At 58.0% G+C, this 24,268-nt stretch overlaps 1 protein-coding gene across 2 annotated transcripts in view; it reads left to right on the top strand.

Moving 5' to 3' along the window:
• The window catches only part of GBA2 (glucosylceramidase beta 2), a 247,491-nt gene that overhangs the window by 79,661 nt on the left and 143,562 nt on the right, over positions 1-24,268 (top strand). The window contains exon 1 of one of the 2 annotated variants that reach the window (XM_078674424.1): positions 5,415-5,873. The exons of the other annotated variant lie outside the window; for it this stretch is intronic. Coding sequence (XP_078530550.1) covers positions 5,686-5,873 — 188 coding nt within the window. The 5' untranslated portion in view covers positions 5,415-5,685. Of the gene's footprint in view, positions 1-5,414; positions 5,874-24,268 lie in introns of those variants that run through there. 2 annotated transcript variants of the gene reach the window in all.

Genomic DNA, 24,268 nt, shown 5'->3' with positions numbered 1-24,268 from the left:
TCAACACTCTGCCATCAACACTCTGCCCTCAACACTCTGCCCTCAACACTCTGCACTCTGCCCTCAACACTCTGCACTCTGCCCTCAACACTCTGCACTCTGCCCTCAACACTCTGCACTCTGCCTTCTGCACTCTGCCCTCAACGCTCTGCCCTCAACGCTCTGCCCTCAACACTCTGCCCTCAACACTCTGCCCTCAACACTCTGCCCTCAACACTCTGCCCTCACCACTCTGCCCTCACCACTCTGCCCTCACCACTCTGCCCTCACCACTCTGCCCTCAACACTCTGCCCTCAACACTCTGTACTGGGTGGTGCGCTGGGAGCCCTGGCTGTGGGTGGTGCGCGGGGAGTCCTGGCTGTGGGTGATGCCCTGGGACGCCCTGGTGGGTGACACCCTCTGGCAGGCGCTGGGAGCCCTGGCTGTGGGTGGTGCACTGGGAGCCCTGGCTGTGGGTAGTGCGCTGGGAGCCCTGGCTGTGGGTGGTGCGCTGGGAGCCTTGGCTGTGGGTGGTGCGCTGCGAGCCCTGGCTCCTGGTGGTGCCCTGGGAGCCCTGGCTGTGGGTGGTGCGCTGGGAGCCCTGGCTTTGGGTGGTGCCCTGGGAGCCGTGGCTTTGGGTGGTTTCCTGGGAGTCCTGGCTGTGGGTGGTTTCCTGGTAGTCTTGGCTGTGGGTGGTTTCCTGGGAGTCCTGGCTGTGGGTGGTGCGCTGGGAGCCCTGGCTGTGGGTGGTGCGCTGGGAGCCCTGGCTGTGGGTGGTGCCCTGGGAGCCCTGGCTGTGGTTGGTGCCCTGGGAGCCCTGGCTGTGGGTGGTGCGCCGGGAGCCCTGGCTGTGGGTGGTGCGCCGGGAGCCCTGGCTGTGGGTGATGCCCTGGGAGCCCTGGCTGTGGGTGGTGCGCTGGGAGCCCTGGCTGTGGGTGGTGCGCTGGGAGCCCTGGCTGTGGGTGGTGCGCTGGGAGCCGTGGCTGTGGGTGGTGCGCTGGGAGCCCTGGCTGTGGGTGGTGCGCTGGGAGCCCTGGCTGTGGGTGGTGCGCTGGGAGCCCTGGCTGTGGGTGATGCGCTGGGAGCCCTGGCTGTGGGTGGTGCGCTGGGAGCCCTGGCTGTGGGTGGTGCGCTGGGAGCCCTGGCTGTGGGTGGTGCGCTGGGAGCCCTGGCTTTGGGTGGTGCCCTGGGAGCCCTGGCTTTGGGTGGTTTCCTGGGAGTCCGGGCTGTGGGTGGTTTCCTGGTAGTCTTGGCTGTGGGTGGTTTCCTGGGAGTCCTGGCTGTGGGTGATGCGCTGGGAGCACTGGCTGTGGGTGGTGCCCTAGGAGCCCTGGCTTTGGGTGGTGCCCTGGGAGCCCTGGCTGGTGCGCTGGGAGCCCTGGCTGTGGGTGATGCGCTGGGAGCCCTGGCTGTGGATGGAGCGCTTGGAGCCCTGGCTGTGGGTGGTGCCCTGGGAGCCCTGGCTATGGGTGGTGCCCTGGGAGCCCTGGCTGGTGTGCCGGGAGCCCTGGCTGTGGGTGGTGCCCTGGGAGCCCTGGCTGGTGCGCCGGGAGCCCTGGCTGTGGGTGGTGCGCCGGGAGCCCTGGCTGTGGGTGGTGCGCCGGGAGCCCTGGCTGTGGGTGGTGCGCCGGGAGCCCTGGCTGTGGGTGGTGCGCCGGGAGCCCTGGCTGTGGGTGGTGCACCGGGAGCCCTGGCTGTGGGTGGTGCGCCGGGAGCCCTGGCTGTGGGTGGTGCCCTGGGAGCCCTGGCTGTGGGTGGTGGTGCCCTGGGAGCCCTGGCTGGTGCGCCGGGAGCCCTGGCTGTGGGTGGTGCGCCGGGAGCCCTGGCTGTGGGTGGTGCCCTGGGAGCCCTGGATGTGGGTGGTGCCCTGGGAGCCCTGGATGTGGGTGGTGCCCTGGGAGCCCTGGCTGTGGGTGGTGCGCTGGGAGCCCTGGCTGTGGGTGATGCCCTGGGAGCCCTGGCTGTGGGTGATGCGCTGGGAGCCCTGGCTGTGGGAGGTGCGCTGGGAGCCCTGGCTGTGGGAGGTGCGCTGGGAGCCCTGGCTGTGGGTGGTGCGGTGGGAGCCCTGGCTGTGGGTGGTGCGGTGGGAGCCCTGGCTGAGGGTGGTGCAGTGGGAGCCCTGGCTGTGGGTGATGCGCTGGGAGCCCTGGCTGTGGGTGATGCGCTGGGAGCCCTGGCTGTGGGTGGTGCGCTGGGAGCCCTGGCTGGTGCGCTGGGAGCCCTGGCTGTGGGTGGTGCGCTGGGAGCCCTGGCTGGTGCGCTGGGAGCCCTGGCTTTGGGTGGTGCGCTGGGAGCCCTGGCTGTGGGTGGTGCGCTGGGAGCCCTGGCTGTGGATGGTGCCCTGGGAGCCCTGGCTGGTGCCCTGGGAGCCCTGGCTGTGGGTGGTGCCCTGGGAGCCCTGGCTGTGGTTGGTGCCCTGGGAGCCCTGGCTGTGGGTGGTGCGCCGGGAGCCCTGGCTGTGGGTGGTGCGCCGGGAGCCCTGGCTGTGGGTGATGCCCTGGGAGCCCTGGCTGTGGGTGGTGCGCTGGGAGCCCTGGCTGTGGGTGGTGCGCTGAGAGCCCTGGCTGTGGGTGGTGCGGTGGGAGCCGTGGCTGTGGGTGGTGCGCTGGGAGCCCTGGCTGTGGGTGGTGCGCTGGGAGCCCTGGCTGTGGGTGGTGCGCTGGGAGCCCTGGCTGTGGGTGATGCGCTGGGAGCCCTGGCTGTGGGTGGTGCGCTGGGAGTCCTGGCTGTAGGTGATGCGCTGGGAGCACTGGCTGTGGGTGGTGCCCTGGGAGCCCTGGCTTTGGGTGGTGCCCTGGGAGCCCTGGCTGGTGCGCTGGGAGCCCTGGCTGTGGGTGATGCGCTGGGAGCCCTGGCTGTGGATGGAGCGCTTGGAGCCCTGGCTGTGGGTGGTGCCCTGGGAGCCCTGGCTATGGGTGGTGCCCTGGGAGCCCTGGCTGGTGTGCCGGGAGCCCTGGCTGTGGGTGGTGCCCTGGGAGCCCTGGCTGGTGCGCCGGGAGCCCTGGCTGTGGGTGGTGCGCCGGGAGCCCTGGCTGTGGGTGGTGCGCCGGGAGCCCTGGCTGTGGGTGGTGCGCCGGAAGCCCTGGCTGTGGGTGGTGCCCTGGGAGCCCTGGCTGGTGCGCCGGGAGCCCTGGCTGTGGGTGGTGCGCCGGGAGCCCTGGCTGTGGGCTGGGAGCCCTGGCTGTGGGTGATGCCCTGGGAGCCCTGGCTGTGGGTGATGCGCTGGGAGCCCTGGCTGTGGGAGGTGCGCTGGGAGCCCTGGCTGTGGGAGGTGCGCTGGGAGCCCTGGCTGTGGGTGGTGCGGTGGGAGCCCTGGCTGTGGGTGGTGCGGTGGGAGCCCTGGCTGAGGGTGGTGCGGTGGGAGCCCTGGCTGTGGGTGATGCGCTGGGAGCCCTGGCTGTGGGTGATGCGCTGGGAGCCCTGGCTGTGGGTGGTGCGCTGGGAGCCCTGGCTGGTGCGCTGGGAGCCCTGGCTGGTGCGCTGGGAGCCCTCGCTGTGGGTGGTGCGCTGGGAGCCCTGGCTTTGGGTGGTGCGCTGGGAGCCCTGGCTGTGGGTGGTGCGCTGGGAGCCCTGGCTGTGGATGGTGCCCTGGGAGCCCTGGCTGGTGCCCTGGGAGCCCTGGCTGTGGGTGGTGCCCTGGGAGCCTGGCTGTGGGTGATGCGCTGGGAGCCCTGGCTTTGGGTGATGCGCTGGCTGTGGGTGGTGCCCTGGGAGCCCTGGCTGGTGCGCCGGGAGCCCTGGCTGTGGGTGGTGCGCTTGGAGCCCTGGCTGTGGGTGGTGCCCTGGGAGCCCTGGCTGTGGGTGGTGCCCTGGGAGCCCTGGCTGGTGTGCCGGGAGCCCTGGCTGTGGGTGGTGCCCTGGGAGCCCTGGCTGGTGCGCCGGGAGCCCTGGCTGTGGGTGGTGCGCCGGGAGCCCTGGCTGTGGGTGGTGCGCTGGGAGCCCTGGCTGTGGGTGGTGCCCTGGGAGCCCTGGCTGGTGCACCGGGAGCCCTGGCTGTGGGTGGTGCGCCGGGAGCCCTGGCTGTGGGTGGTGCTCTGGGAGCCCTGGATGTGTGTGGTGCCCTGGGAGCCCTAGATGTGGGTGGTGCTGTGGGAGCCCTGGCTGTGGGTGGTGCGCTGGGAGCCCTGGCTCTGGGTGGTGCGCTGGGAGCCCTGGCTGTGGGTGGTGCCCTGGGAGCGCTGGCTTTGGGTGGTGCGCTGGGAGCCCTGGCTGTGGGTGGTGCCCTGGGAGCCCTGGCTGTGGGTGGGTTCCTGTGAGTCCTGGCTGTGGGTGGTGCGCTGGGAGCCCTGGCTGTGGGTGGTCCGCTGGGAGCCCTGGCTGTGGGTGGGTTCCTGTGAGTCCTGGCTGTGGGTGGTGCGCTGGGAGCCCTGGCTGTGGGTGGTGCGCCGGGAGCCCTGGCTGTGGGTGGTCCGCTGGGAGCCCTGGCTGTGGGTGATGCCCTGGGAGCCCTGGCTGTGGGTGGTGCGCCGGGAGCCCTGGCTGTGGGTTGTCCGCTGGGAGCCCTGGCTGTGGGTGATGCGCTGGGAGCCCTGGCTCTGGGTGATGCCCTGGGAGCCCTGGCTGTGGGTGGTCCGCTGGGAGCCCTGGCTGTGGGTGATGCCCTGGGAGCCCTGGCTGTGGGTGGTGCGCCGGGAGCCCTGGCTGTGGGTTGTCCGCTGGGAGCCCTGGCTGTGGGTGGTGCCCTTGGAGCCCTGGCTGTGGGTGGTGCGCCGGGAGCCCTGGCTGTGGGTGGTGCCCTGGGAGCCCTGGCTGTGGGTGGTGCGCCGGGAGCCCTGGCTGTGGGTGGTGCGCCGGGAGCCCTGGCTGTGGGTGATGCCCTGGGAGCCCTGGCTGTGGGTGGTGCGCTGGGAGCCCTGGCTGTGGGTGATGCCCTGGGAGCCCTGGCTGTGGGTGATGCCCTGGGAGCCCTGGCTGTGGGTGGTCCGCTGGGAGCCCTGGCTGTGGGTGGTGCGCCGGGAGCCCTGGCTGTGGGTGGTGCGCCGGGAGCCCTGGCTGTGGGTGGTGCCCTGGGAGCCCTGGCTGTGGGTGGTGCGCTGGGAGCCCTGGCTGTGGGTGGTGCCCTGGGAGCCCTGGCTGTGGGTGGTGCGCCGGGAGCCCTGGCTGTGGGTGGTGCGCCGGGAGCCCTGGCTGTGGGTGGTGCGCCGGGAGCCCTGGCTGTGGGTGATGCCCTGGGAGCCCTGGCTGTGGGTGGTGCGCTGGGAGCCCTGGCTGTGGGTGATGCCCTGGGAGCCCTGGCTGTGGGTGGTCCGCTGGGAGCCCTGGCTGTGGGTGGTGCGCCGGGAGCCCTGGCTGTGGGTGGTGCCCTGGGAGCCCTGGCTGTGGGTGGTGCGCTGGGAGCCCTGGCTGTGGGTGGTGCGCTGGGAGCCCTGGCTGTGGGTGATGCCCTGGGAGCCCTGGCTGTGGGTGATGCCCTGGGAGCCCTGGCTGTGGGTGGCACCCTCTGGCAGGCGCTGGGAGCTGTCCTGCGCTCACCCCGCACCCCCGGGGGCACCCAGGGCTCTGCTGGCTCTGCCTGCCCGGGGAGTGCCCGGGTTCAGAGTCCGGCCCTGGCGCTGGGAGTGGCTGCGCTCACTCGCTGCTGGCACCGGCGGAGGCGGCCGTGGCTGCTGCGCGTCTCTCTGCCCCTGGATCCCTCGCGTTCGCCGAGCGCTGGCACTGTCCCCCCTCGCTGCCCTGGCACTGTCCCCCCTCGCTTCCCTGGCACCATGTGCAGCTCCGGCGGGGACAGCGCCGCTCTCATGGGCATGTACGAGGGGGCCGCCGGCGGGCACGGGGTCCCCGCCGCCGGCTGGCGGATCTGCCTAGCGCATCGGTTCCTGGAGCAGCGCCGGCCCTTCGGTCTGTGCGATGCTTCCTTCTGTACCATGGTCCAGCACCTCCCGCTGGGGGTCCGGTAAGTGCCTGGGGCACCCACCCATGTCCATACCGGCCCACTCTCCCTCACCCGGTGGGAGCCTGGCGCAGGGGTGGGGGGCACCCACCCATGCCCATACCGGCCCACTCTCCCTCACCGGTGGGTGCCTGGCGCAGGGGTGGGGGCGCACCCACAAGGGTCGGATTGGGATCACAATTCGGCACGGGCACTCCTAAAAAAAAAAAAAAAAAGTGGCACCCATTCCTTTATCAAGTCCCGTTCACGAAACTGTATTTGGCTAGTCTGATCAGGGTCATTTTTTGAGAAATGTTTGATAAATTATGTATTTTAAAGCTGATAGAGCCAGAAACATTGGTGAAAACTAGAAGCGCTACATTTTAGCGGGGCGGGCGAAGCGAAGCCAAGGGGCTCAAAGGCCACAACTCTTGATGTGGCTGTTTGCCACCTGGCCGTTCTTTTAACCAGCATTACCAGTATTTTAATGCCTTTGGCAGTACAACAATGAAGAAAAACACCTACAGCTGGTATTTTCACCCCTGATCGATAATTACTTTAAGTTTGACCAGTAAACGTAAGGTGAAAGCAGTTGAAAATGTGCTCTAAAGCTTATTTAAAGAACCGTGACTGATAGTTAAAACTAAACAGAGGCAGACAAGCCATGTGAAGAAGGAATACACACTTTTTGTTTATTATTGAATAAAGAATCCTCTGTCATTAAGCTCCAGCCTTTGCAGATTCTTAAAAAATGAACAAACGGGGTTAGTTTTTTATTGTAGTTTTATATAGCGTAAAGTCGCCCAAAGGGCGTAATTACATGAGCCCCAGTTAAGTTACAGAAGATCAAATGCGTTTTTGTTTCAGGCCTTGCGCAATTGAGTAATTTGCCCAAAATCGCAGGATGTTGCGGTGAGGCTGGGACTCGAACCTATTTCCATAGGTCCGTATTCGGCAGCTCTGACTTTACATTATCTAAATGTTCCGGTCTGGGAAATGTGCTTCATTTGTTCTAGAGGGTGCCTGTGAGAAGTTGGCCTGGCATATGATGTCCACTATTCTATTCCGTTACGGTTATGGTTGTAAACTCAACCTTATAGACCAGCTCTCCTAGTGGTAGCGTGGACCAGCAGTCTTAGGCTGAAACTTCAGAGAGCATGTGAAGCCAGCTGTTTTACCATATTTAATCCCTTGAATTCCAAATGAAAGGACACCACACAAGGTATATATCAAATATATATGTATTTATTACTAACACAACCCCTCTGCACTCTTTATGAGGTCAGAGTTCGAGATACAGCACAAGTTACTCATTAAGCATACTATAAGTTGCACAAATACAATTCTGCTCTAGGGGCCTCACGAACCACATACTAAATAAGTGGTATAAGAACCACTTCAGGAAAGGTGAGTAGGCCTAGGGCCTGGGAAATCGCTGGGGCTACACTGAACAACCAAGGGTTTGGAAGTAGGAGGCCCACGGGAAGCGTGTGCAGTGTCTAAACACACACGTGAGTTACCATAGAGTTTCAATGGGAATGTAAAAGTTACAAAGTAGTAGATTTCGGACACTTCCGGATGGACTACGGGAAAACCCTGTTAAACTAGGACACTTGGATAGTTGATACCCATGGGAGCACCGGAGTACTCGAGTTACCTCACCCAGGGAAGCCGGGTGCATAGGTGTTCTTTCGTGTCTGATTTCGTCGCTGTTTCCTATGGAGTGCTGTAAGAAAGTGCTGCAGGCGACCAGGAGAAAAGTGTCCGGGTGGATCCAAGTGTGGATCGGAGTCAAGAAGAACCTGAAAGCAGAGGGGACAGAGTCTGGGTCACTTGCCAGTGACCAGGAAGGAACCAGGCGATGTTGAGATGCAATCGGGTGAAGAGGTGAAGCTTGTCTCTGCAGCCACTAGGACCAGGAGGCGTCGACGATGACCAGGAGCTGGAGTCGAGCTGTCCCAGGACGGATCTAGCTGTTGGCGGTGTCTGTATCCAGATTGGACCCAACAAACCTTGGCAAATGCAATCCACGCAGGATGGGAAGATTGGCTTCAGTTCAGACCAGCAAGGTCTGGGGAGCTTCTCCTTCGCAGAGAAGCTGGAGCAAGCCCGGAGCAACCAGGCAAGCAGTGTGGTTTCACAAAGATGTCTTCAGAGGGATGACTAGCCAATGGGCTAGCAACCGCGATGACGCGTCAAGCTGAAATGCAGGTGCAGGCCCCAAGCGGCACTTGTGGAGTGTCGAGGGCTAAGCTACGGTGCAAATGCTGATCAGGTCTGGGGCTTCTCAAACCCCAATGCACAACTTAGAGGGTACCTCAGGAGCTGCACAGGTAGCAAAAAGCAGGTAGTCCAGGATGCCCGGTCCACGTCTCTCGTGTCCGCCAAAGGTCTCAGCTTTGCTGTGGCTGTGGGTCGGAGTCAGAGAAGTCTGGAAGTCCAGTTCCTGCATCGTTAAGTCTTCGGGTTCCGGTGGGACCTTCGACAAAGCAAACCGGCAAGTTACTGTTGGTGCCTGTTTGCACAGGGTGGTCACTCCTTGACCAAAAGGGAGATGTCTTCAGTCTTCCAGTCGATATGGATTGTCGAAGGTCCAAGAGTTTGTTTCAGAGTTTCTTTCCAGGATAATCTAATGTCTCTAGACACAGCTCCTAACTTTATACCAAACTAATGGGCTGGATTACCTGCTCGGTCCCTCCTATGTGTGGACCCTGAGAAGGGGGTGGCTACACTGCTGCCCATGTCTGTTCATGAGACACCCAAGATAGACTCGAGGGTATAGCTACTAGGCGACTTTCCTTCTTTTATCCCCCTAGGAGTGGCCCCACTCGGAACCATGCAGTTGATAGAAATTGGTATAGAGCAGGGCATCGAGTTTGGGGCGGGAATGGGGGCCGTGGGGGGAGCAGCCAACCACAGAGCCAGCTTTTAGGGATAATTGGGGTGGCTTTCCGATCATAAATAGGTTTAGTTGCCTGGATATGGTCGATTGACATTCAAAATCACCAAGTCTCTTAAACAAGGGGAAAGTGGCTCCTATAGCTGCCAACAATCCTGATAATGGGAAAGTGGATCCTATAGCTGCCAGCAACTCTGATAGCAGCGGGATTATAACTACCATACAAATAAAGTCCTTGGCGGGCAACGGTGACAGCAGTTTACCCCCGAAATTAGCTAGCTCATTAGAAGCTATTAGCGAGGGTATTCCCTGTGCGCAGGGTGGGAATAATGGGGTTGCCCCTGACCTGTCCGTTACAGGCCATAGGGTTATCCATTTGCTATCTTGGAATGTGGCTGGGTTGAAAAAAAAGATGGTCCTACCAGAATGGAATGCGTTTATCGAGAAGTTCGATGTATGCATGTTCCAAGAAACCTGGAGCTTGCGCCCAGTGCACAAATCCGGTTATGCAACCTTTTTCTTGCCCGCATTAAGCTGCGGGAAGGGCAGACCGGCGGGAGGCTTACATGTTTGGGTAAAAATTGGATTGAACTGGGATGTTACCACCCACGAATCAGCGAGTAGGGATATTTTACACCTTTCATTCGCAGGGCACAATAAGGGGAGTAGGATAGATCTATTTAATATTTACTCTACAGGGACTCCGGGGGATCTGACCTCATGCACATTGGCGACCCTAGAACAGGTATTAGCCAAATGCCCTCCAACATCTAAAATCATAGTGGGAGGGGATTTTAATTGTACATTCGAACCCCTAAGTAGGGACGATCCCCTGGGCATAGAGGAGGAGGATTCTAGATGGTCTATTCTAGCACTGTCATTAGCCCCAATCAGAAAATGGTCAGCAAGGGCAATTCAGATCAATGCCCTGACCATGGAATTCAACTTAAGAGCGCTAAATGGCAGGACAACCTCTGACCGCGTTGGAGCGATGACCTTTAACAGGCTTAATGGCCCATCTAGAATAGACTACATCTTATTGGATGTCACATTGTGGTGCGATCTAATAGACATGGAGGTAGTACCTTCTCAGGATAGCGACCAAAATCCCTTATGTATGAAGCTAAGGTGGGGTAAATCTAAGGGAAGTGGGAATAAAATCCCCTTGAGGACAACCAATGAGGTCGTCCCCTATAATGGCAATCGCAGGCTGAAATGGGATAAGGTTCAATTCCAGGAAGGGAACCTTGAAAGGAATAGGGCGCACGTAGCAGATCTGACTGTAGAGCTGGAGGATCTTGAACTGGAAAATGGTAGTGTCCAGGGGGCGTCCTTCTCCTTGGCTTATAAAAACGCAATAGAGGAAGTAGGACAATACTTTTTAATCCAGGGTAAAAGGGGTAGAGTGAATAATAAACTGGTCAAATCCAGTAACCCGTGGTATTCAGACCAGTGTAAGGTAAAAAGGAAGGAGTTAACAGTTGCCCTGCTTAAAAAGAATCCCTCACTAGTTAGAGCGGCTAGGAAGGATTATGCGAGGGTATTAGTGTTGGCCAAACGAGAGTGGGAGGAACAACATTGGCAGGATCTTAAATCCGCAGCCAATAAGAAGAGTGCCACGCTATTCTGGGAACTGATTAATAAGGCTAGGCAGCAAAGCACACCACCTATCGCTAACCACATAACAGAACAACAATTGTATTCCCACTTCTCTGCCCTGTATGGCGGGATAGAAGTGATATCTTCACCTCCCTTAGACCCCGATATTAGGGCCCAATCTCCACTGGTGTTTGAGGAACCATTTCTGCCCCCTGAGGTATCATTGGCCATTAGACATCTGACCCCGAGGAAGGCAGCTGGCCCTGATGGGATACCAGGGGACCTCCTTTTGGACGAACCTGTAGCCTGGGCCAGACTCATTGCATTAATAATGAATTTGATCTTCAAGGGCTACCCTGTGCCAGACTCGTGGAAGGGAGCAGAGGTGGCAACTGTGTATAAAAAGGGCGCCAGAGATGACCCTGCCAATTACAGACCGATCAGTCTGATAGACGTCATACAGAAGGTGGTTGGCAGTGTCATCATCTCCAGGGTGGGTGTCTGGATGGAAGAGGAGCATGTCCTTTCTCATTTCCATCATATACGGGGTAACCCAAAGAGAGTCCAAGGACCTGGGTATCAGTTTATTATAGAAAAAATGGTCCCAGACATTCAGTCTACATCCAGTTATTGGTACTTATTTGATGGTACGTAATACATTTTTAATATTTCTCATGCGATTCAATCATATGCATAGATAACTTTCAGATAACAGACGAGAATACAGTAGCCCAAGAAAAACTAGATAGTCCAACAAAACACCAATAGATTTCGAATATCTTAAAAACGGAGAAAAGATCTGTTATTTATTTTTTCACAAAAGATCCTCACATAGGTTATTTCATAATCATACAATTTTGTAGAGTCACAATCCATATGACACAAAGGAGAAAAACGGGGTTACCATCAAGTGGCGTGCACAGAGTGAGATAAAAGTTAAGTGCAAGTGTGAGACAGAAGAGACCAAGAAGGTCTAAGAAAGTTGTGATCCTAAAATCAATTAGTCCAAGGTAAAGAAATCCTTAGAGCTAAAAACAAGAAAACGAGCCTGCCCTACATATAATTACGCAAAAAAATGTTATTCTTTCTTGCTCTAATATGTTTATGAATTTGTCCGTATTTTGGTTCATGACAGGACAAGGGAAAACGGGGACAGTAGAAGATGCAGGCTCAGGATGGGGGGTGGAGTGTCGACGTTTCGACCCAAGAGTAGATAGGGCAATTCAAATCCTCATGAACAGGTCTTCATCAGGACGAGAGGGTGAAGGGGGCTAAGTTACACAAAAAAACAGGTAACCGCGGTCTTATTTGCAGACGGAGCCCCCCTTTCATTGAGAGCTCCTTGATTCTGACAATAGAGACGACCCGTTGGGAATTTGGAATCACTAACTGAAGTTCTCCTGCCGCCTTTTACAGCGTGGTATCGGAAAGCACGTTTGGACGGCTTTCTCCAGCAAATTAGTTTTGTACCCGTGGCACACCATTAAAAAGGGTGTCCACTTTTACCACTGTTCAGGAGCGTTTTCATAATTTGGGTGTAGACTGTGTTTCTGTGGTCAAGTCTTCTGGTAACCGCGGCCTGTGAACCCGTTTTCCCGGGCTTCTCCAGTAGTCATTTGAAGAGCAAGTAGAGGTCACTCGGTTTACCTGGGCTGTCGTGCAGGGTGGTTCACAGATTTCCGGTGTTGGGGTGGTGGTGGGTGTGGGGCTGAGGTCCAGTGGCCTCCAGGTGAAGTCCCAAGCAGTAGCTTTTCTTCTGAAGATCACCACTTTAGTTTTGGCCTATGATGAGTTTGAGGCAGTTTGATTTCATCCTCTTGACACTGACTTTCCTTGCTCCCAATGGTAGCAAAGAGGAGGCCTGCGGAGCCAAAGGCTTGGCGGTGAACTTAACGCTGCCTCTCCTTTGTCCGAATGGGAGTAAAGAGGAGGCCTGCAAAGCCAAAGGCTTGGTGGTGGACTTTACTCCCACCGGGACCAAGGAGAGGCAGTGTAAAGAGGAGCCCTGTGGAGGAAAAGGCTTGGCGGTGGACTTTGCTCCTATTGGGGCTAATAGGAGACTAGGTAAACAGAAAGCCAGCGCTGTAGAAGGCTTCGGCTGAACTTTGCTCCCATTGCAGGCCAGGACAGGTGAGCGTCCTCATGTGTACTTGCACCGTGCCAGGTGCATGGCCAGGAGGCGTGGTGCCAATCTGCAAGTTGGCATCTGTGGACCGCCACCTGCTGGGAAACCGTACTGATGGGAAATGAGCCAAAGCCACTGTTGCATCTGGCTGCAACCACAGCAACATGGCAACTACCTCCCAAAGATCTGCTCCTCACTTTTAAACGACAAGCAAAGGCAAGGCGCTCATCCGAAGAAAGATGCCTCAGTCCACAGACCCCCTCTAGGCAAGTAAACAATTACTTGTCCGACATATGAACGCACTAAAATGAGAACTAAGGCACTACTTAAACATAAGCAATAATTGGATAGGCTTCCTTATATTTATTTTTGCCCCTTTGATAGCTTGACACTAGGTTCAAGACACTATGATTCTTTCCACTTTTAGTAAACATGCTGTCTGCAAATGCACTTCTTAGTTTGTGATATCACTTCCATGATTTCTCTCCACCGAGTGAGGCACCAACGCTGCAAATAACTGATGCCTCTTACTGAATCTGCTTCCTGCATTTTTTAAACCTGATCTGATTATGGCCACCAAACCCAAAACAAAGAGAGCTTTATATCCGGTCAGACTCCAGGATTCAGTTCACAAGGCGCCAGAGATCCTGTTCCTCCAAAACTGCCCTCATACTACAGACAAGATCCCTGATGGAGAGCCACGAACCTCAGTCGGCGGCAAATGCCGTAGTCTCAGAACAGGCGCCATTAAAACGTACTTACACTTCAGGATACATAGTGTCTGCAGGTTACTCTCAGAGTGCAGTGTCTGTACGTCGGCTCGGGAGGATGCTTGGTTGCTGCAGGTTACTATTGGAATGCAGTGTGTGTACGTCAGCTCAGTAGGATGCTTGGTTGCTGCAGGTTACTGCCGGAATGCAGTGTGTGTACGTCAGCTCAGTAGGATGCTTGGTTGCTGCAGGTTACTGCCGGAATGCAGTGTCTGTACGTCAGCTCAGTAGGATGCTTGGTTGCTGCAGGTTACTGCCGGAATGCAGTGTGTGTACGTCAGCTCAGTAGGATGCTTGGTTGCTGCAGGTTACTGCCGGAATGCAGTGTGTGTACGTCAGCTCGGGAGGATGCTTGGTTGCTGCAGGATTCTATTGGAATGCAGTGTGTGTACGTCAGCTCAGTAGGATGCTTGGTTGCTGCAGGTTACTGCCAGAATGCATTGTATGTGTCAGCTCAGTAGGATGCTTGGTTGATGCAGGTTACTATTGGAATGCAGTGTGTGTACGTCCGCTAAGTAGGATGCTTGGTTGCTGCAGGTTACTGCTGGAATGCAGTGTGTGTACGTCAGCTCAGTAGCATACTTGGATGCTGCAGGTAACTATTGGAATGCAGTCTATGTACGTCGGCTCAGTAGGATGCTTGGTTGCTGCAGGTTACTGCTGGAATGCAGTGTGTGTGTCAGCTCAGGAGGATGCTTGTTTGCTACAGGTTACTATTGTAATGCAGTGTGTGTACGTCCGCTAAGTAGGATGCTTGGTTGCTGCAGATTTCTGCCGGAATGCAGTGTGTGTACGTCAGCTCAGTAGCATACTTTGTTGCTGCAGGTTACTATTGGAATGCAGTCTATGTATGTCGGCTCAGTAGGATGCTTAGTTGCTGCAGGTTACCGCCGGAATGCAGTGTGTGTACGTCAGCTCAGTAGGATGCTTGGTTCCTGCAGGTTACTTTCGGAATGCAGTGTGTGTATGTCAGCTCAGTAGCATGCTTGGTTGCTGCAGGTTACTGCCGGAATGCAGTGTCTGTATGTCAGCTCAGTAGGATGCTTGGTTGCTGCAGGTTACTGCCGGACTGCAGTGTTTGTACGTCAGCTCAGTAGGATGCTTGGTTGCTGCAGGTTACTGCTGGAATGCAGTGTGTGTACGTCCGCTCAGTAGCATGCTTGGTTGCTGCAGGTTACTGCCGGAATGCAGTGTGTGTACGTCAGCTCAGTAGCATGCTTGGTTGCTGCAGGTTACTGCCGGAATGCAGTGTCTGTATGTCCGCTCAGTAGCATGCTTGGTTGCTGCAGGTTACTGCTGGAATGCAGTGTGTGTACGTCAGCTCAGTAGCATGCTTGGTTGCTGAAGGTTACTGCCGGAATGCAGTGTCTGTATGTCAGCTCAGTAGGATGCTTGGTTGCTGCAGGTTACTGCCGGACTGCAGTGTTTGTACGTCAGCTCAGTAGGATGCTTGGTTGCTGCAGGTTACTGCTGGAATGCAGTGTGTGTACGTCAGCTCAGTAGCATGCTTGGTTCCTGCAGGTTACTTTCGGAATGCAGTGTGTGTATGTCAGCTCAGTAGCATGCTTGGTTGCTGCAGGTTACTGCCGGAATGCAGTGTCTGTATGTCAGCTCAGTAGGATGCTTGGTTGCTGCAGGTTACTGCCGGACTGCAGTGTTTGTACGTCAGCTCAGTAGGATGCTTGGTTGCTGCAGGTTACTGCTGGAATGCAGTGTGTGTACGTCAGCTCAGTAGCATGCTTGGTTGCTGCAGGTTACTGCCGGAATGCAGTGTGTGTACGTCAGCTCAGTAGCATGCTTGGTTGCTGCAGGTTACTGCCGGAATGCAGTGTCTGTATGTCCGCTCAGTAGCATGCTTGGTTGCTGCAGGTTACTGCTGGAATGCAGTGTGTGTACGTCAGCTCAGTAGCATGCTTGGTTGCTGAAGGTTACTGCCGGAATGCAGTGTCTGTATGTCCGCTCAGTAGCATGCTTGGTTGCTGCAGGTTACCGCCGGAATGCAGTGTGTGTACGTCAGCTCAGTAGCATGCTTGGTTGCTGCAGGTTACTGCCGGAATGCAGTGTCTGTATGTCTGCTTGGGAGGATGCTGGTAACTTGTCAATTTGGAACTGAGCTTGTGCTACAACACTACCTGATTCATTAAAATAACAGTTTCATTCATAGATCCGATAGTGACACCAAGGGGCTTCATGGTGTGTTTTACATAAAACAACAGTTTTGCTGTTATACTGACTCTTTTCTCCACCTTTGAAGTGTGAATGCCATGATTCGAACATGCAACCATGGGGTCAATTCCAGATCACTAGTATGGTGAGACTACACGTGTTCCAGTACAAATTGTAGGGGTGCAAACCTTGCGTGAGGTGCTTCTATTATTTTTTTTATTTTTTATTTATAAACTTTATTTATACTTTAACGAGGCTTACATTGTAGGGAGTCATTTCCAGTGTAGCTTATTTGGCAGCAATATGTTATCACCGTACATCATTATCGCTTTCAATAGTCCAGGCAATCTATTACACACACTACACAATTGGACACAGTTGAACTATAATCTTGAGGGCTCAGAGTACCTTGTTGATCCGTTTTGTATACAGCAAGGAACTTGACTTGCGCCTTTATCTAGCAAGCATGCAGTTTAACGGGCCAGTCTAGCTGCAAGGGACTATGGGGTCAGGTGCGCCCATTGCGGCATAAGCGTGCTGATGGACATGTGTTGTGACTGGGTCCTTGTAGGAAGGTAGGATCCTTCTGTATGTGTACCCCCACTTATTGCCTGGTACTGAGCTGTTTTTTTGACTATTTTGACTGGGATCCTGCTAATCAGGACCCCGTCTATCTGCTTTCGCTTTAAACTGATGTTATGTGCTTAGGTACACTCCAGATTGGATACTGGAGTACCCTTGTCACTCCCAAGTATATGGTACACATGTACCCAGGGCATATGTACCCCAGGGCCTCCCATGGACTGAAGCATGTATTATGCCACCCATGAGAGGCCATTCAAAACGTAACTACATGCCTGCTGTGGCAGCCTGTGAAAGATGGTGGATGCACCACTTACTTAAGAAATAGGTTTACTATATATCTAAGGGTCACTGCACTTAAAACCTATAAGTCACCCCTATAGCAGGCCTTTACAATCCTCTCATATCTCATGGCCCGCTGCCGCCTCATGCTCTCGTAGTGTCTCATGGCACGTTGCTGCCTCATGCTCTCGTAGTGTCTCACGGCCCGCTGCGGCCTCGTGCTCTTGTACTGTCTCATGGCCCGCTGCGGCCTCGTGCTCTTGTACTGTCTCACGGCCCGCTGCGGTCTCATGCTCTTGTACTGTCTCATGGCCCGCTGCGGCCTCATGCTCTTGTACTGTCTCATGGCCCGCTGCGGCCTCGTGCTCTTGTACTGTCTCATGGCCCGCTGCGGCCTCATGCTCTTGTACTGTCTCATGGCCCGCTGCGGCCTCGTGCTCTTGTACTGTCTCACGGCCCGCTGCGGTCTCATGCTCTTGTACTGTCTCATGCTCTTGTACTGTCTCACGGCCCGCTGCGGCCTCATGCTCTTGTTCTGTCTAATGGCCCGCTGCGGCCTCGTGCTCTTGTACTGTCTCATGGCCGGCTGCGGCCTCACGCTCTTGTACTGTCTCATGGCCCGCTGCGGCCTCATGCTCTTGTACTGTCTCATGGCCAGCTGCTGCCTTGTGCTCTTGTGCTGTCTCATGGCCCGCTGCGGCCTCGTGCTCTTGTACTGTCTCCTGTCCCGCTGCTGCCTCGTGCTCTTGTACTGTCTCATGGCCCGCTGCGGCCTCGTGCTCTTGTACTGTCTCATGGCCCACTGCTGCCCCATGCTCTTGTACTGTCTCATGGCCCACTGCTGCCCCATGCTCTTGTACTGTCTCATGGCCCGCTGCTGCCTCGTGCTCTTGTACTGTCTCATGGCCCGCTGCGGCCTCGTGCTCTTGTACTGTCTCCTGTCACGCTGCTGCCTCGTGCTCTTGTACTGTCTCATGGCCGGCTGCGGCCTCGTACTCTTGTACTGTCTCATGGCCCGCTGCTGCTTCGTGCTCTTGTACTGTCCCAAGGCCCGCTGCTGCCTCATGCTCTTGTACAGTCTCATGGTCCGCTGCGGCCTCATGCTCTTGTACTGTCTCATGGCCCGCTGCGGCCTCGTGCTCTTGTACTGTCTCCTGTCCCGCTGCTGCCTCATGCTCTTGTACTGTCTCATGGCCCGCTGCGGCCTCATGCTCTTGTACTGTCTCATCTCCCGCTTCGGCCTCGTGCTCTTGTACTGTCTCATGGCCGGCTGCGGCCTCGTACTCTTGTACTGTCTCATGGCCCGCTGATGCCTCATGCCCTTGTACTGTCTCATGGCCCGCTGCGGCCTCGTGCTCTTGTGCTGTCTCCTGTCCCGCTGATGCCTCGTGCTCTTGTACTGTCTCATGGCCCGCTGCTGCTTCGTGCTCTTGTACTGTCTCATGGCCCGCTGCGGCCTCATGCTCTTGTACTGTCTCATGGCCCGCTGCGGCCTCATGCTCTTGTACTGTCCCAAGGCCCGCTGCTGCCTCATGCTCTTGTACTGTCTCATGGCCCGCTGCTGCCTCGTGCTCTTGTACTGTCCCATGGTCCGCTGCGGCCTCGTGCTCTTGTACTGTCCCATGGTCCGCTGCGGCCTCGTGCTCTTGTACTGTCCCATGGTCCGCTGCGGCCTCACGCTCTTGTACTGTCTCATGGCCCGCTGCGGCCCCATGCTCTTGTAGTGTCTCATGGCCCTCTGCTGCCTCGTGCTCTTGTACTGTCTCACGGCCCGCTGCTGCCCCATGCTCTTGTACTGTCTCATGGCCCGCTGCTGCCTCGTGCTCTTGTACTGTCTCATGGCCCGCTGATGCCTCATGCTCTTGTACAGTCTCATGGCCCGCTGCGGCCTCGTGCTCTTGTACTGTCCCTTGGCCCGCTGCGGCCTCACGCTCTTGTACAGTCTCATGGCCCGGTCCTGCCTCGTGCTCTTGTACGGTCTCACGGCCCGCTGCTGCCTCGTGCTCTTGTACAGTCTCATGGCCCGCTGCGGCCTCGTGCTCTTGTACTGTCTCATGGCCCGCTGCGGCCTCACGCTTTTGTACAGTCTCATGGCCCGGTCCTGCCTCGTGCTCTTGTACGGTCTCACGGCCCGCTGCTGCCTCGTGCTCTTGTACTGTCTCATGGCCCGCTGCGGCCTCGTGCTCTTGTACTGTCTCATGGCCCGCTGCGGCCTCATGCTCTTGTACTGTCTCATGGCCCGCTGCGTCCTCATGCTCTTGTACTGTCTCATGGCCCGCTGCGGCCTCATGCTCTTGTACTGTCTCATGGCCCGCTGCTGCCTCGTGCTCTTGTACTGTCTCATGGCCCGCTGCGGTCTCATGCTCTTGTACTGTCTCATGGCCCGCTGCGGCCTCATGCTCTTGTACTGTCTCATGGCCCGCTGCTGCCTCGTGCTCTTGTAGTGTCTCATGGCCCGCTGCGGCCTCGTGCACTTGTACTGTCTCATGGCCCGCTCCTGCCTCGTGCTCTTGTACTGTTTCATGTCCCGCTGCGGCCTCATGCTCTTGTACTGTCCCAAGGCCCGCTGCTGCCTCGTGCTCTTGTACTGTCTCATGGCCCGCTGCGGCCTCGTGCACTTGTACTGTCTCATGGCCCGCTCCTGCCTCGTGCTCTTGTACTGTTTCATGTCCCGCTGCGGCCTCATGCTCTTGTACTGTCCCAAGGCCCGCTGCGGCCTCATGCTCTTGTACTGTCTCATGTCCCGCTGCGGCCTCATGCTCTTGTACTGTCTCATGGCCCGCTGCGGCCTCACGCTCCTGTACTGTCTCATGGCCCGCTGCGGCCTCGTGCTCTTGTACTGTCTCATGGCCCGCTGCTGCTTCGTGCTCTTGTACTGTCTCATGGCCCGCTGCGGCCTCGTGCTCTTGTACTGTCTCACGGCCCACTGCCGCCTCATGCTCTCGTGCTGTCTCATGGCCCGCTGCTGCCTCATGCTCTTGTACTGTCTCATGGCCCGCTCCTGCCTCGTGCTCTTGTACGGTCTCACGGCCCGCTGCTGCCTCGTGCTCTTGTACTGTCTCATGGCCCGCTGCGGCCTCATGCTCTTGTACTGTCTCATGGCCCGCTGCGGCCTCATGCTCTTGTACTGTCTCATGGCCGGCAGCTGCCTCGTGCTCTTGTAGTGTCTCATGGCCCGCTGTGGACTCATGCTCTTGTACTGTCTCATGGCCCGCTGCTGCCTCACGCTCTTGTACTGTCTCATGGCCCGCTGCGTCCTCATGCTCTTGTACTGTCTCATGGCCCGCTGCGGCCTCACGCTCTTGTAGTGTCTCATGGCCCGCTGCGGCCTCATGCTCTTGTACTGTCTCATGGCCCGCTGCGTCCTCATGCTCTTGTACTGTCTCATGGCTCGCTGCTGCCTCATGCTCTTGTACTGTCTCATGGCCCGCTGCGTCCTCATGCTCTTGTACTGTCTCATGGCCCGCTGCGGCCTCATGCTCTTGTACTGTCTCATGTCCCGCTGCGGCCTCATGCTCTTGTACTGTCCCAAGGCCCGCTGCTGCCTCGTGCTCTTGTACTGTCTCATGGCCCGCTGCGGCCCCATGCTCTTGTACTGTCTCATGGCCCGCTGCTGCCTCGTGCTCTTGTACTGTCTCATGGCCCGCTGATGCCTCGTGCTCTTGTAGTGTCTCATGTCCCGCTGCGGCCTCATGCTCTTGTACTGTCCCAAGGCCCGCTGCTGCCTCATGCTCTTGTACTGTCTCATGGCCCGCTGATGCCTCGTGCTCTTGTACTGTCTCATGGCCCGCTGATGCCTCGTGCTCTTGTACTGTCTCATGGCCCGCTGCGGCCTCATGCTCTTGTACTGTCTCATGGCCCGCTGCTGCCTCATGCTCTTGTACTGTCTCATGGCCCGCTGATGCCTCACGCTCTTGTACTGTCTCATGGCCCGCTGCGGCCTCACGCTCTTGTACTGTCTCATGGCCCGCTCCTGCCTCGTGCTCTTGTACTGTCTCATGGCCCGCTGCGGCCTCATGCTCTTGTACTGTCTCATGGCCGGCTGCTGCCTCGTGCTCTTGTAGTGTCTCATGGCCCGCTGTGGCCTCATGCTCTTGTACTGTCTCATGGCACGCTGCGTCCTCATGCTCTTGTACTGTCTCATGTCCCGCTGCGGCCTCATGCTCTTGTACTGTCTCACGGCCCGCTGCGGCCTCATGCTCTTGTACTGTCTCATGGCCCGCTCCTGCCTCGTGCTCTTGTACTGTCTCATGGCCCGCTGCGGCCTCACGCTCTTGTACTGTCTCACGGCCCGCTGCTGCCTCGTGCTCTTGTACTGTCTCATGGCCCGCTGTTGCCTCGTGCTCTTGTACTGTCTCATGGCCCGCTGCTGCCTCGTGCTCTTGTACTGTCTCATGGCCCGCTGCTGCCTCGTGCTCTTGTACTGTCTCATGGCCCGCTGCTGCCTCATGCCCTTGTACTGTCTCATGGCCCGCTGCGGCCTCGTGCTCTTGTGCTGTCTCCTGTCCCGCTGATGCCTCGTGCTCTTGTACTGTCTCATGGCCCGCTGCTGCTTCGTGCTCTTGTACTGTCTCATGGCCCGCTGCGGCCTCATGCTCTTGTACTGTCTCATGGCCCGCTGCGGCCTCATGCTCTTGTACTGTCCCAAGGCCCGCTGCTGCCTCATGCTCTTGTACTGTCTCATGGCCCGCTGCTGCCTCGTGCTCTTGTACTGTCCCATGGTCCGCTGCGGCCTCGTGCTCTTGTACTGTCCCATGGTCCGCTGCGGCCTCGTGCTCTTGTACTGTCCCATGGTCCGCTGCGGCCTCACGCTCTTGTACTGTCTCATGGCCCGCTGCGGCCCCATGCTCTTGTAGTGTCTCATGGCCCTCTGCTGCCTCGTGCTCTTGTACTGTCTCACGGCCCGCTGCTGCCCCATGCTCTTGTACTGTCTCATGGCCCGCTGCTGCCTCGTGCTCTTGTACTGTCTCATGGCCCGCTGATGCCTCATGCTCTTGTACAGTCTCATGGCCCGCTGCGGCCTCGTGCTCTTGTACTGTCCCTTGGCCCGCTGCGGCCTCACGCTCTTGTACAGTCTCATGGCCCGGTCCTGCCTCGTGCTCTTGTACGGTCTCACGGCCCGCTGCTGCCTCGTGCTCTTGTACAGTCTCATGGCCCGCTGCGGCCTCGTGCTCTTGTACTGTCTCATGGCCCGCTGCGGCCTCACGCTCTTGTACAGTCTCATGGCCCGGTCCTGCCTCGTGCTCTTGTACGGTCTCACGGCCCGCTGCTGCCTCGTGCTCTTGTACTGTCTCATGGCCCGCTGCGGCCTCGTGCTCTTGTACTGTCTCATGGCCCGCTGCGGCCTCATGCTCTTGTACTGTCTCATGGCCCGCTGCGTCCTCATGCTCTTGTACTGTCTCATGGCCCGCTGCGGCCTCATGCTCTTGTACTGTCTCATGGCCCGCTGCTGCCTCGTGCTCTTGTACTGTCTCATGGCCCGCTGCGGTCTCATGCTCTTGTACTGTCTCATGGCCCGCTGCGGCCTCATGCTCTTGTACTGTCTCATGGCCCGCTGCTGCCTCGTGCTCTTGTAGTGTCTCATGGCCCGCTGCGGCCTCGTGCACTTGTACTGTCTCATGGCCCGCTCCTGCCTCGTGCTCTTGTACTGTTTCATGTCCCGCTGCGGCCTCATGCTCTTGTACTGTCCCAAGGCCCGCTGCTGCCTCGTGCTCTTGTACTGTCTCATGGCCCGCTGCGGCCTCGTGCACTTGTACTGTCTCATGGCCCGCTCCTGCCTCGTGCTCTTGTACTGTTTCATGTCCCGCTGCGGCCTCATGCTCTTGTACTGTCCCAAGGCCCGCTGCGGCCTCATGCTCTTGTACTGTCTCATGTCCCGCTGCGGCCTCATGCTCTTGTACTGTCTCATGGCCCGCTGCGGCCTCACGCTCCTGTACTGTCTCATGGCCCGCTGCGGCCTCGTGCTCTTGTACTGTCTCATGGCCCGCTGCTGCTTCGTGCTCTTGTACTGTCTCATGGCCCGCTGCGGCCTCGTGCTCTTGTACTGTCTCACGGCCCACTGCCGCCTCATGCTCTCGTACTGTCTCATGGCCGCTGCTGCCTCATGCTCTTGTACTGTCTCATGGCCCGCTCCTGCCTCGTGCTCTTGTACGGTCTCACGGCCCGCTGCTGCCTCGTGCTCTTGTACTGTCTCATGGCCCGCTGCGGCCTCATGCTCTTGTACTGTCTCATGGCCCGCTGCGGCCTCATGCTCTTGTACTGTCTCATGGCCGGCAGCTGCCTCGTGCTCTTGTAGTGTCTCATGGCCCGCTGTGGACTCATGCTCTTGTACTGTCTCATGGCCCGCTGCTGCCTCACGCTCTTGTACTGTCTCATGGCCCGCTGCGTCCTCATGCTCTTGTACTGTCTCATGGCCCGCTGCGGCCTCACGCTCTTGTAGTGTCTCATGGCCCGCTGCGGCCTCATGCTCTTGTACTGTCTCATGGCCCGCTGCGTCCTCATGCTCTTGTACTGTCTCATGGCTCGCTGCTGCCTCATGCTCTTGTACTGTCTCATGGCCCGCTGCGTCCTCATGCTCTTGTACTGTCTCATGGCCCGCTGCGGCCTCATGCTCTTGTACTGTCTCATGTCCCGCTGCGGCCTCATGCTCTTGTACTGTCCCAAGGCCCGCTGCTGCCTCGTGCTCTTGTACTGTCTCATGGCCCGCTGCGGCCCCATGCTCTTGTACTGTCTCATGGCCCGCTGCTGCCTCGTGCTCTTGTACTGTCTCATGGCCCGCTGATGCCTCGTGCTCTTGTAGTGTCTCATGTCCCGCTGCGGCCTCATGCTCTTGTACTGTCCCAAGGCCCGCTGCTGCCTCATGCTCTTGTACTGTCTCATGGCCCGCTGATGCCTCGTGCTCTTGTACTGTCTCATGGCCCGCTGATGCCTCGTGCTCTTGTACTGTCTCATGGCCCGCTGCGGCCTCATGCTCTTGTACTGTCTCATGGCCCGCTGCTGCCTCATGCTCTTGTACTGTCTCATGGCCCGCTGATGCCTCACGCTCTTGTACTGTCTCATGGCCCGCTGCGGCCTCACGCTCTTGTACTGTCTCATGGCCCGCTCCTGCCTCGTGCTCTTGTACTGTCTCATGGCCCGCTGCGGCCTCATGCTCTTGTACTGTCTCATGGCCGGCTGCTGCCTCGTGCTCTTGTAGTGTCTCATGGCCCGCTGTGGCCTCATGCTCTTGTACTGTCTCATGGCACGCTGCGTCCTCATGCTCTTGTACTGTCTCATGTCCCGCTGCGGCCTCATGCTCTTGTACTGTCTCACGGCCCGCTGCGGCCTCATGCTCTTGTACTGTCTCATGGCCCGCTCCTGCCTCGTGCTCTTGTACTGTCTCATGGCCCGCTGCGGCCTCACGCTCTTGTACTGTCTCACGGCCCGCTGCTGCCTCGTGCTCTTGTACTGTCTCATGGCCCGCTGTTGCCTCGTGCTCTTGTACTGTCTCATGGCCCGCTGCTGCCTCGTGCTCTTGTACTGTCTCATGGCCCGCTGCTGCCTCGTGCTCTTGTACTGTCTCATGGCCCGCTGCTGCCTCGTGCTCTTGTACTGTCTCATGTCCCGCTGCGGCCTCATGCTCTTGTACTGTCTCATGGCCCGCTGCGGCCTCATGCTCTTGTACTGTCTCATGACCCGCTGCTGCCTCACGCTCTTGTACTGTCTCATGGCCCGCTGCGGCCTCCTGCTCTCATACTGTCTCATGGCCCGCTGTGGCCTCGTGCTCTTGTACTGTCTCATGGCCCGCTGCGGCTTCGTGCTCTTGTACTGTCTCATGGCCCGCTGCGGCTTCGTGCTCTTGTACTGTCTCATGGCCCGCTGCTGCCTCGTGCTCTTGTACTGTCTCATGGCCCGCTGCTGCCTCATGCTTTTGTACTGTCTCATGGCCCGCTGCTGCCTCACGCTCTTGTACTGTCTCATGGCCGGCTGCGGCCCCATGCTCTTGTAGTGTCTCATG

The sequence above is a fragment of the Lissotriton helveticus genome, chromosome 2_1, assembly GCF_964261635.1.
Source record: "Lissotriton helveticus chromosome 2_1, aLisHel1.1, whole genome shotgun sequence".
NCBI classification, from domain to species: domain Eukaryota; kingdom Metazoa; phylum Chordata; class Amphibia; order Caudata; family Salamandridae; genus Lissotriton; species Lissotriton helveticus.
Note: the sequence above shows the minus strand (reverse complement) of the source record. Positions and strands in the feature narration are given on the sequence as shown.